Source organism: Passer domesticus, chromosome 1 (assembly GCF_036417665.1).
Source record: "Passer domesticus isolate bPasDom1 chromosome 1, bPasDom1.hap1, whole genome shotgun sequence".
NCBI lineage: Eukaryota > Metazoa > Chordata > Aves > Passeriformes > Passeridae > Passer > Passer domesticus.
In genome coordinates this window covers 112,733,084-112,745,677 of record NC_087474.1, presented here as the reverse complement: position 1 = coordinate 112,745,677, position 12,594 = coordinate 112,733,084, and the positions used below count along the sequence as shown (strand labels likewise).

The 12,594-nt window shown below is 33.9% G+C and overlaps 1 protein-coding gene across 1 annotated transcript in view; it reads left to right on the top strand.

Annotated features, from left to right (window-relative positions):
* Positions 1 to 12,594, top strand: part of SMCHD1 (structural maintenance of chromosomes flexible hinge domain containing 1) — a 69,299-nt gene that overhangs the window by 32,747 nt on the left and 23,958 nt on the right. Inside the window, exons 20-30 of the mRNA XM_064434581.1 lie at positions 1,193 to 1,337; positions 1,551 to 1,647; positions 3,194 to 3,266; positions 4,883 to 5,022; positions 5,998 to 6,132; positions 6,959 to 7,186; positions 7,848 to 7,996; positions 8,713 to 8,801; positions 9,942 to 10,060; positions 10,693 to 10,860; positions 11,911 to 12,036. Of these exons, the coding sequence (XP_064290651.1) occupies positions 1,193 to 1,337; positions 1,551 to 1,647; positions 3,194 to 3,266; positions 4,883 to 5,022; positions 5,998 to 6,132; positions 6,959 to 7,186; positions 7,848 to 7,996; positions 8,713 to 8,801; positions 9,942 to 10,060; positions 10,693 to 10,860; positions 11,911 to 12,036 (1,469 nt within the window). The remainder of the gene's footprint in view (positions 1 to 1,192; positions 1,338 to 1,550; positions 1,648 to 3,193; positions 3,267 to 4,882; positions 5,023 to 5,997; positions 6,133 to 6,958; positions 7,187 to 7,847; positions 7,997 to 8,712; positions 8,802 to 9,941; positions 10,061 to 10,692; positions 10,861 to 11,910; positions 12,037 to 12,594) is intronic.

Sequence of the window (12,594 nt, the reverse complement as noted above, 5' to 3'; positions counted from 1 at the left end):
GTCTTTATTTTTGCAATTGTGTTTTCTCAGAGGCAGCCATAAAGCTTTACACTTGTTATTCAAAAATATTAACATTTGTCTTACTGTTTATGATGTAGATTCTAAAAATCCAGAAAAGAACAATGTAAAGAGAATAATTTGTTTCTCAGCCAAAAGTGCTTTTTCAATTTCTCTAACAGAAGGTTGTCAGTGAGTGTTTATAGTTGTTCTTGATAAGCTAAAAAAATCACCATAAATGCTGGTTAAAATTGAGCTTCCTAAGTCAGTCTACATGGTTTGTGGTTTTAGATCAGACATGTTCTTTTGGCAGTTGCTCACTTTAATATTGCAGAAGTTATTCTACTGTTACTTTCTCAAATCATTTTACAATTTTATCATTCAATTGCAATGATAAAGTTGTAGACACTGTAAGGTTGAGGTCTTTCTGTTGTTATAACCAGTAACTAATTTTGGCCAATACAAGGTGTCTGTCGTCTCTTGTGCAAAGGAAGCTCCCTGATAATGGGCACCCCTAGGTTTTATAAATAGTTGTTAATTTGAAATTTGAGTTTGAATTTTTTTGGTAGGATATTAATTTACCATTTAGCTCAGCATGCATTGTTTCTTTTTTTTCAAGGTTACTTGATCAAGACATTTTGATGGTTCTTGATTTACATGTTCCAGTTGATAGACACTCCACTTGTTACCACTGTTAGGTCTTGTTTGTTAGTGCCTAATTAGAGGCATTGTAGTGGGGCCAGGTTTCACAGGAAAGATACACTCATGTTTCTTTTTCTAATACTCATCATTATGTAATCTTTATTTCTCAAATTTGAGGCAGTTGTAGAACAAAAATGTTCTGTTGCATGAATTATTTATTTTACCAGAATTAGAGCAATTAAATATTCAGGAAAAGCTGTCCACACAGAACTTTTTCACTTTCAGGTGCTGTATTGGTGTTTTGGATACTTTGGGAATTTTGACTATCCTGTTATGTTTCTTATACTGTAGTCTTCTGCTGTTATATTTTAACTATTGTTTTTATTTTAGTGTAAGTTAAAAAAGAAGAACATAAACATAACTTTGGTTATAACAGTATTCTAAACAGCCTGTTTGTGTCTGAAAACCTCTTGGCTTAATTGCAGCCTTAATCAAGAAAAGGCCAAGGAGCACACATAATTCTTTCTAAAAATGTATTGTCCTTTTCTCTTAGAGGGCAAACCAGAGAAATTTTTGGTGGGTCTCCTGGAGCTTCCTTTTCGAATTGGAGTACCTTTTAATATTCCTTTGGAATTGCAGGATGAATTTGGTCATGCAACACACATGACAAATCGCATTAAACCAATTCTGGAAGCTAGGTAATTCAGCCATCTTATTTTTTCCCTTTCTTCGTGTGACAATAATATAATAATACGTTAGGGTTTATCTGAATGATATACTGGGAATTTCTTACATAAATTAACTGATATTTTTGCTTTCATTTTCATAAGAATGTCTGAAAGTATCTTGTATATTAAAACACTGTGTTTGTTTTTAAACTGATTCTCTTTTGTTTTCTATGTATTTTCTAGTGGATTAACACTGAAGCATGAAGACATACCTGTGGCAGCCAAGTGTGTCATTAAGGGTGTTACTGCTAAAGGCTGTGTAAATAGTTGCCAGGGCAAGGTAGGCTAATAAATTTAAACTTGAAGTAACATATTAAAAAGACACAGAAAATAATTTTTGTGTAAAATGAATTGTCCCGTAGTTTTAGCTTAAGTTTGGTGTACACTAATTACTACAGGTATTTCTTGGGATATTTTTTAATTATCTCTTAGAGCTCTACTTGAAGCAATTTGTATTCCCCATACCTGCACTCTTTTCACAGCTGATGGGACTGGAGCTAGAAGGGCTGAGCAACACTTGGATGTGTGTAGAGTGTACCCAGCACGCCAAATCAGCTGTCTTAGTTTGAACTAACGCTGAGATTGGTTTAAGCCAAATCATCCTGGTGACTTTTGTGCTGAAAGATGATAGGAAGCTAAAGGAGATGAAATCTTTAATTCTTAGTTCAGATGATGAGTAGTAACAGCTAATATGCACGGTGTCTGCTCAAGCTTCTTTGTTTCCACTGTTCTTGTGGCACTTACACAGTTGTGCTTATCCACTTACACACTTATGTTACCCAGATCCAGCCTGTTACTGATGGATTCTCAGCACCTTGTCAAGCTTCTACTTTACTGTAAAACCCAAAATGTACATTCCATTTGAAAAAGATTTTTTTTCATAAAACAGATCTTAATGCTTTTGAAAAATACAAATGAAAATATTTTAAAATTATTTATAGGCGTAGTTACACAGTATTTTAGCCAGGTTCCTATCCTTTCATTTAGTCTCACAGTCTAGCATAGTAAAGACAAAGCTAGGAGATGAGGTATCCCATTTGACTGTTGATATTGTTGCTTAGAAAATAGCAAATAATGTTGCTGGTGGAAAGATGTATAAAGAGGTGAAAAAGCATATACCTGCTTGTTGAAAATTAAAGGATGTTCAGTGTAGTAAATTTTGTAGGCAAAGTTCAGAATTTAAGGTGAAGGGCAAGAACAATGACATCAAATGGGGTGGATTATGAGAAATAGGAGCAAATGTGCCAGACTTTTTAGCAAGAGATAAATTTGGTGAGGGGCAAGACCAAAAAACATACAGGGAACTTGCAGTACAGAAATAGTATCGTACCATAATAATGAAAAAAATTATTCTTATTACTATTTTTCATTATTTGATTTTAATGTGAAAACTTTTTAGTGATGCAGTTTACAGCAGTTTTTTTTCTTACATACTTAATCAAAGATGAGATGGGCAGTGATAGTGGTGCCTTGCTAAGGAATAACAGAATTTGCAGACACTTATTTTAAAACTACTTTTTTTAACTTCTATATTTTTCCTCATTAAAACAGCCTCTAAGCAGGAAATGGAAAGTTATGGCAGCTGCTTTTCATAATTTCAGAATCATGTAGTTTAACATCTAAATCCTGAATTGAACATCTCTGGTTATAATAACATGGAAAAGAAGTTTCAGTACGGGGGCGGGGGGGAAATGTTTATTTTTTGTAGCACTTCAAGACAGTTTCTAGGGACTTCTGAAATTAGCATATATACAAATTGACATGATTATGTGAAACTAATATATGGTTTTATTTAAGGTTAATAATTAAATTATTCTTTTCATTAGAACTTTAATCTGAAGATTACTCTTCCTGGTTTGAAAGAAGATACACAAGTCATTAAAATAAGATTGCAGCCTGGTAAGTATCCTTAAAATATTTAGTGAAATTCTGTTAAATTTTATTCTGACACTAAGAAAAGCTTCTCCCAAGAAAGTAAAATATTTAGTAAGTCATAAAAAAAGGATCCAGGTGATGACTAGAAAGGAAATAAAGTCAAAAGCACCTCATTCTTGGCAGGAGTATCATTGTACTCACAGCCCAATCTTACCTACTATTCTAGGGGCTGGAATATTTGTCTGCTTATTTGAGACACATTTTTGTCTTATAATTACTTTAAATCTTTTTCTACCTAGCACCACTGAACGAATGAATTTCTTGTTTTTCTTTAGCAGTAAGACTTTTCACCTGTGCTAATCTGCATTGACCTGTTCTCCCTGCCGAAAACTTCTTATGACTGAAAAAGTGCTCATTCAGTTTCTTAACCAGGCAAAGGGGGATGCTTTGGCAGTTGAATTGTGTCTGAAATTTTAATGTTACATGCATTTATCATAATGCAAGACAGGAACATAGAAGTCTGTAAGGACACTGCCCTTACCAGAATTTTATGTTTTGTGGATGTCTTGGTTGAGAGGATTCCCTTACATGAGATCTGTTATCCCTTGTTACCTGGGTTTTTCTGGATTTGGGATATAAAGTATCATATGAACAGAAAGTTTTGGCCTCCCAGATTACCAAGCTTCAGGCTTGTCCATCTCATTTTTCAGAGATACTTGCTTCTACTTTGTAAGACTAACAATGCAGTTTAGTCCACTATTCTTTATCCTTTGAGGAGTTCAGGGTTTATGTAGAAAACAGTGAAGTGATTGGACTTGAGACAGACTGTTGTGTGTTGGTGTTATTTACCTTGGACTGTTATTTACCTTCATCCTTCATTCTGCTTTTGACAGTGTAGAGATACTTCACTGCCTCTTTCTTCTCACTTGAGTTATATCCTTGGCTTTGTAAGCTGTTTTTTGAGGAAGTAATAATAAAAGCTATTTCTCATTCTTCAACCAGTGAGCTTGAAATAGAAGATTTAATAAATCATGCATAAAGGATGCTTCTGAAAAATTATCATATTTGTTCCTTCAGAACCTGTCTTTTAATAGTAATCTATTACTTCCTTCTCTTTTTAAAAACTGATAAAATAATTATGTGTTCCAGGAGATAGACTTACCTGAATAGCTTGACTTTGTTCTCTAATACAAAATTTTCTTTTGTATATTTTTGCATGCACATTTTAGCTGTGATAGCTTTGGCAATTAATGGATATCTCAACATTAATATTTTTGGGTTTATCATGTCACAAGAAAGCTCAAAGTTTCTTTTTGTGATGAATGTGAATCCATATAGCATGTATACAGAACTACATCATGTATTTACACCTTGTATATTCTGAATTTCATCATGTTTGTCTAAGTGTTCTCTTCTAAAATAATTCAAAAAGATGGCAGATCATTTGTGTTGAAGGACAGAAAGTCTAGAACTTTCCACTACAAACCAATACATATACCTGAATTGTTGGAAATTATTTGTTACCACGAATATCTTGGTAGCTTGGCTTTATAATATCTGAGACAGCAAAAACTGAAATTTAGTGTCTCACAAGTTATCCAAAATGTAACTATTGTTCTGCAATTGTGCATTTTTTACAGGCCCTCCTTGTCAATTGAAAGTAAAACCAGATTCAGAAATTCTAAAGATTGAGAATGGTACAGCTTTTCCCTTTCAGGTCGAAGTTCTGGATGAATCAGGAAATATAACAGCGCAGCCAGAATTGATTGTTCACTGTAAGGTAAACTGCATTTCATAGTGTGCCATAAGGATTTTTATTCTTACTTTTTAAAGGGCTGAAAGAAGAATCTGTGGTGGACTCTACATAGAATTTAATATCTTTAGCAATGCTTTTGAGGTTTCTACAGCTTGCCACCCATAACTGTGACTCTCTTACCTCTTATCTATTATGAGCCATTCAGTAAGTTTTAGAATCAGTAGAACATGACCTTTAGAAAAGGAAGAGAAAATGTGAGGATATAGAGGTTCAATTTTAAGGCATTTTAGACCGTATTTATCATATACAATATTAAAATTTATTCAGCAAAATAGCTTCAGAAAGCTTACTTCTGGTATTTATAAGTTGAAAATTCAAGTCTAGTGCCTAATAATAATATTAGAAATTATCATAAGCACCAATATAAGCTCAGAAGGGAACGCGTATCTTGTTCTGACTTTAAGAGGTAAAAAAGCTTCCCCTTTTGGCTATCTTTTTTTGCCTCAAGAAAGTGACTTTTCCAATTCTAGTGAATTCCAGCAAGGATATATAAAAGTTTTCCCCACTGCAGAACAGGCTGCATTCCATTTGCACATTATATGGGTAGATGCTCTTCTTGCAGACTGGGTTTGCAGTGATATGATGGCATGTTGAATGTGATGTTTAAATTCCTTTAATGTGTGATGTCTGGTAAATTACTTTGCAAGTTAATTCAATTTATTGCAGAAGAATCTAATTATTGTGTGTTATTAAAGCAAGTGAATAGATAGTGTACTTTATTTTTATAACTTACTCCTTTCTCCCACACATCTCTTATCACCTGCAGAAAAATACAGGTGTATTTCCAACTGTCTTACAGTTGTTGGAAAACTGAAATATATTACATTTTTTCTGTAAATCATTATATATATATGTTTGGACTTTGCAAATAATCATTTCTGAAATAATCATGGCAGTTCTGTAAAAGAAACTTGATGTTTAATCTCACATCTTAAATAGTTTTTAGGTGCTTCAGACCTTCCTGTGTATTCTGTGGACTGCAGTAATGGAGGAACAAACATTTTAACTGGTCCAGTTATACACGTACAGAATATCAAGAAAGACCAGATATTGAAAGCAAGGTTTGAAGTACCTGTAAGTATTGGTTTGAATGTTTGGATTAACAAAAGATTGCCAAATTTATTGTACTGTCTTCCAGCATTTTTTATGAATAAGCTTAGCTTTACCAAAGTTAGTGGTTTTTAGGTATCACAAACCTTGTAATCAGATGGCTATGCTTTTTTATCACTAGAAAATCATAAAAAGGCAGAGAGTTTTTCCATTTTTTTCTTCAATTCTGTCTCTATTTGTTAAATCCCTGAGCTGTTTCAGAAATATGCATGTTTTCTGAGATTTTTCTTCCCCTTGTTAATCCCTGAATTGTTTTCACAAATTGCCCTCCTTGTGTAAACATTTTAGTGTAAGAATAGGTATGGCAATCAATAGGTTTTTGTAGCGTTTCAGTTTCAGAGCCCATGAAGTATTAATTTTTTTTAATGCTATTGAACATTCTAGTTTTCCGGCAGTCAGGAGAGTCACACTGCTGGAGAAAATAAGACCCCTGTGTGTGTTTTACCTTGGAAAACTGTGTGAATAAATACTAGTATGGCAAGATGAATTATATTAAAGGATACTTATGATTGCACTTAAAAATTATTTTGTAAATTTTATGACCTACTACTTCTGGAATAGAAAAAAATCTAAACAGCTAGCATCAATTCTAGTAATTATGAAAAGTTGTAAGTATGTTGGCATATCTTTTTGATTTACTTTTGACAAGTCAGGCTGATTTCATGTTTGGATACCTGATCATACCTGGTAATTCTGAGTAGAGCCATAGGCTATTATGACATTATGTGTATGCCTATCTAAATTTAATATCTTAATTATCTGTCTTTTTTTTTTTTTTACTCATTAATAGAATTGCATAAATGTGTCACCAGTAGAAAAGATTATAAAACTTCTTCCTAGCAGTCATGTTGCAAGACTACAGGTCTTAAGTATGAATGGACAAAATGCTCTTCAGATTAAACATCAGGATGAAATCAGTTGCGTTGCTGGCCAAGTAATGAATAAACTTATATTTCAAATGTATGATGAAGCAGAAAGGGAAATACCCATAACTGCAGCTTTTGCAGAAAAAATCAAGGCAAGTACTATTGAGTAAAGAGCAGCATAATATGGGGGAGAAATACAAAGCTGATACTCTTAAAATCCATACATGTCAGACTACTAAATAATATTCCTCAAAACTGTATTAATAAACATGGAAAAGTAACTCTCCTTTTAATTATTTTTTTTTTATATTTTTATTAATTAAATGTCAAGTGATGCTTTAGGGTAATATTATGAAAAGCAGGTTAGTATTTCTACTGCTTCTCCTAAATGGATTAAATAATTGTCATGTAGTTATAATTCCTCAGATCCAGAGCCTTCCCAACATTTAGGAACTTTAGATAGGTAGGTTCTCCATGAAGGCTTGCTTGTCTATCTTATCCTGTGGGTGTACTTATGTCCAGTCTAAAACAAACATAGAGATTCACCAAATATATGACACTTGTATCTTTCCAAACTCAAGTTCATTGAGGGTAACCAGTGTATGTTTTGATCTGCTTGTGGTTTTTTTTTCAAGTAATTGACTATATTTCAGCAGATAGCATTGGTTACTGCTGGGAAATGTCCAGGCTTTCTACTGAAAGCTGCTATTGCCTGTATGCTACATCATCATATTTAGAATGGCTACAGGATGTATTATGTAGCTAGTCATTTATAATTTAGCTTTTGATTAATTTATAAAATTTTAATTTTAGGTGAACTGGACACCTAAAATTGAAAGAGAGCTGTTGATGCAGGGATTATTACCTGATGTAAAAGTACCGACTTCAGTAAAAGATGTGCGTTACTGCCTTATTACTTACCTTGATGAGCACGTGTCTTTGGAAAGTGCATTCACAGTCAGGTTTGTTCATTTGGTATATTTCTTTATTAATCATGTTACTGGCATAGCATTGTAGATCTCATTACTTTGGGGTAAAACAAAAGTCTTTCCAGAGAAGCTGAAATAATGAAAGCGGTTGGCAAATTAACAGGAGAATGTCAGCTTGGGAAATGGGAGGGGTTTGTGTAAATTTATTACATGTGAGGACATTACTTATGTGAAAGACTCCATTGTGATTGCTGACTTGCATCCAGCCTTGTAATCATGTGTGTAAATATACAGACGTAGAAGACTACTGATTTTTTTTTTGTAAACTTGAAGTAAACATTAGCTCACAGAATAAGGTGGTTGGTGACTGAGGAGAAAGAAATATCTCTGAGTTAGTTCTTATCTGGTTTCTTAGTCAAAACTGATAGGCTGTAAATTGAACTTGAAAATTACCTGTTTATCACTCTTAGTGGGTTTGAGACTTGTATCTTATTAAGTTTGTTAAGAGGAATCTGATTCTAAATTACTTCAGTGTATTTAATGTGAGTTTTATAGGTTAAAATTAATTAATTCACAGTACTCTGATGCCAGGGGTAGATTTGCAGCAATTAGTCATTTCACAGGTCTGCAGTCAGAAAATAAAATACACTACATGACCAAGCATTAAGATTCTTTAGGATATTTATCATGCCTGCTATGATGTTATATTTACCTTTATGAGAGAAATAAGTCAATTTTCATGTACTCAGACCAGTTCCTGATGAACCCAAACACATTAAATGTAAACTAAAAGGCTCAAACACACTGCAGATGGGTGAAGAACTGCAGAGTGAAATCGGTAAGTTGTTTGCATATTCTTCATTTTCTTCTAGGATATATTTCTTTTTCTTGGCACTTTAAGACTGTTATGTATACAGATGTCATCAAGAGTAAATTACCTTCAACTACTTTAATATAAAAAAAACAGGTTTACATTCTCATTCAAAGAAAGTTGCTCAGACTTCTGAATTGCCATTTTACAATCCTGGAGTTACTTTCTGATACAATTTTCCTCTTACTTTGTACATTAGGACATTCATTACGCTTAGTTCAAATGGTTCATAAATTCTTGTTTAGTTCATGTATTCTGAAATCTCAAAGGCCATAACAGCATTCAGACTATTGCTAAGGCATGGACTTCAAAGTGACACATTTTGAGCTTAACTTTAATCTAAGAGGAAGGCATGTTAAGGACCAGTCTTCTCATTCTCCTTTGGTTTCTCTATGCAGTTGGCACATGGCAGAGTGAGAAATAAAAAATTCTTTCACTATTTTGGAACATTAAAAGCTTGTGTGTGAATGAAGAAAGCACATAGAACAAAAAGAAATAGAAAAAAAAGAAGTTGATAAAAGCTTTCAATTTTAAGATTTTTTTTCTTTTAACTTTTTGGTAAGAAATAATTTTTTATTCAAGGAAGAGGGAAGCACAAACATGGGAGATATAACTAGATAGGTACATTTGGTTTATACCCGCAGGACTGGGGGTTCTTGTTAATGTATATAAAAACCTGAAGAGAGTGTAAAAAAGTTGGAGCTGGGCTTTTCCTAGGTGTGTTCAGAGACAGTAAATAGAGGTAGTGGGTACCAAGGGAGCCACGGGATGTTCCCCCTGAACATCAGGAAACACTTTTCACTTTGAGGGTGACTGAGCACTGGCACAGATTGCCCACAATTTGTGGAGCCTCCCTCCTTAGAGATACTCAGAAGATACCTGTCTGCAACTGGCTCAACGTCGCCCTACATGAGCAGGGGGTTTGAACCAGATTAGATCCAGAAATACCTTCCAACCTCAGCCTGTGATTCAGTGATAGTTATTTAAATTTACTCTCTATTGTGTCTATGTTGTGTACTTTTATATTCCGTATGATGTATAATGTTTCATTAAAGCAGCTGCTAAGGTAATCGTCCTAATAATCATTTTAATCATCTTTTTTAACAGATGTAATGATTACAGATCAGTTTGGAAATCAGGTTCAGACAGTGACATCTGCATGTGTAAATTCCCTAGGAGTTTCTGGGCCTGGACTTGATAAATCAAATTTGAAAATAACTTGGCAGGTATTTATAAGATGTCATATAGTTTATTTCTTTGCAGCATTTGTGTGGTAATTGTCTTAATTCTGTTGCACAGAACTGAACCAAAATTATGGAAAGGTAGTCAAATTACACGCTAGTTGGTTGCTTAAAGCATTAAAATTGTATGATCCTGTTCTAAGGAGCACAGCTGCATCTGTTAAAAACTTTATCACTGTTGCAGCTATACAGTGTGGAGGCCAGTTCACTCTGTGCTTCAGTCAGGTTTGCTTTGTTTCTAGGTTGTTGTTCTATATGTTTTCTTCTATTTTGCTTTTAGTCTTCTGGTTTTTTTTATGTTGGTACAGTTGATTTTAAGATCTTTTGAAGAACCTTCTAGAATGGACTTGTATCTATACCTTTTAAAATACACTGGATATAACCTGAAGAGCAGATTTCTGAGAAACGCTTGAGTTTGAAATGGGTCACTTCTTACTCATGAAGTTAATTTAAATTTAAGAGAAAGAATAGAACTTGTAGTTTAATTTTTAGTCCACTGTCTCACAGTAAAAATGCCAAACAGTATTTATAGCCTAAGTGCTATATTGAAAAAATACAAATGAATTTTGCTTTGCTTTATTTTATCTTGATAAAATCTTCTCTTTGTTTCTCAATAGGAAAGTACTCAAACAATGAAAGTAAAAGGTATTCGATACAAACCCTGTTTACTTGGAAGCAAAGAATTGTGCTTTGCTTGGCGTGAATTTTCTGACTTTATCAGAGTGAATTTAGTAGCAGGATCCCCAGCTAAATTGCAGTTTGTGGATTGGCCAGAGTTAGAAAAGGTAAGTTGAACAATTTTGCTTTGAAAAAAAGCAACATGGTCTCTAGTCAGGTATTTTAATTCCATTTTTCATGCAATAGCTAACTACATTAGGCTTTTAAAAGTAAACTTATTTTGGAATAATCTAATTCATATGTGTATGTTTACAACCTTAAGTATTGTAAACTTTATTCTGCCCCATTTACCTTTCTACAGATAGTGTAACTTTTCGTTGGTGCAGTAATTTTGCTGTGGGCTGGATCCTGACACCCATCTTTCACTGCTGTTTTCCAAAGATACAGTCCTTAGTGGTAGTAATGGTTGGCACTCATCTCTCTGTCTCTTACTGGGGTTTTTTGATGTTCAGGATGTAGGATGGTAGGCCCAGATTTTCTTCAGTTTACATGTGTTTACTGTCATAAAGTAAACACTTAGAGACGGTGGAGTATGGGACTTAAAGGAAATGGCTGGAGATTTTTGGTGCTGTACATCTATTTGCTGTAGCTTTTTAAAATTATTTTTCAGTTCTTACTTTGGCTATTCAAAGAACAGTGCTTAACTTCATGCAGAAACCAGAATAGAAAATTGAAAGTAGAAAAAAGAAAATTATATGTCTGAATAGAGGACAGGAATCAAGATTGGTGTTTTGGGAAAATGGAGACAGAAGTTACTGAAGAAAATTAAACAAAAGTCTCAGGGAGTGTGATAACTATTTTTGTTCTCTAGGCATCTGTTCAAGTATATCAGAAAATAAAAGTTTTAGGCCATGGCTCTTCCTACAACAAGAACACTGATAAGACCCTTCAGAATAATGTCCTTCATTTTAGTCACATCAGCATGAGTAACCCATACCATTTAATTCAAGTAGTGCATTTTATTCTAAAACGAGACTGTATACAAACTCTAGAAATACATTCCTGCATACTATTCAATCATAGTCTAGCTGTTCTGGAAAATAGGTAGTATGGGAAAGGTGGACTCTGTTGCTCTGGGGATTCCTGAACTGCTGTGAATGTCCAAGATATGTACAATTGAATATCATTTGAGTATCGTGTATTTGTATCTCTTCCAGCCTGTTGCGGTGATTAATGGTAGAGAATTGCAGAGGCCTCTTATTGTTCAGTTGTGTGATCAGTGGGGAAATCCAACTCCTGAACCTAATGTCAAAATAAGCCTTACAAAGAGTAACAACTTAAAGGTAAGCATTGGCCTTATTAGGTAAACTTTGTTTAACACAAGTTTTGTTGTCATGTCTATGGTATGTTAATTTTCGGGACATTTTTAGAAATATTAATAAAATATTGTAAGAGCACAAAAGAATAACTAATCCAGTATAAGAACTGTGGCAACAAATATCATAAACTGGTCCCAGGACAAAAACCACAAATAAAAAAAAATTCAGACAGGGCAGTATAATTCAAATACATTCCAGATACTGTGCAGAGCCTTTTTCCAATTTTGCATGCACATCACATCACCTCATCCCCTGTGTTATCAGAGGTAATTTACTGAATGATAGTAATGACAATGATTCAGTCTCAACTAGCAACCAAATAATTTTTGTCTGGTGGTTTTTTGATTTTGATTCCTGAATGTATGACTTACCTGTCTATGTGTAAAGCTGGTCAGCAGGTTTGGGCCCTACTTGACTATCCTGTGAAAAGCAGGATAAATTAAATTGAAACAATGAGGATGCCCAGATTTAAGTGGTTACTGTCTGTTCTGTAGTGAGGTATGAGTATCAGATGGTTTTCAC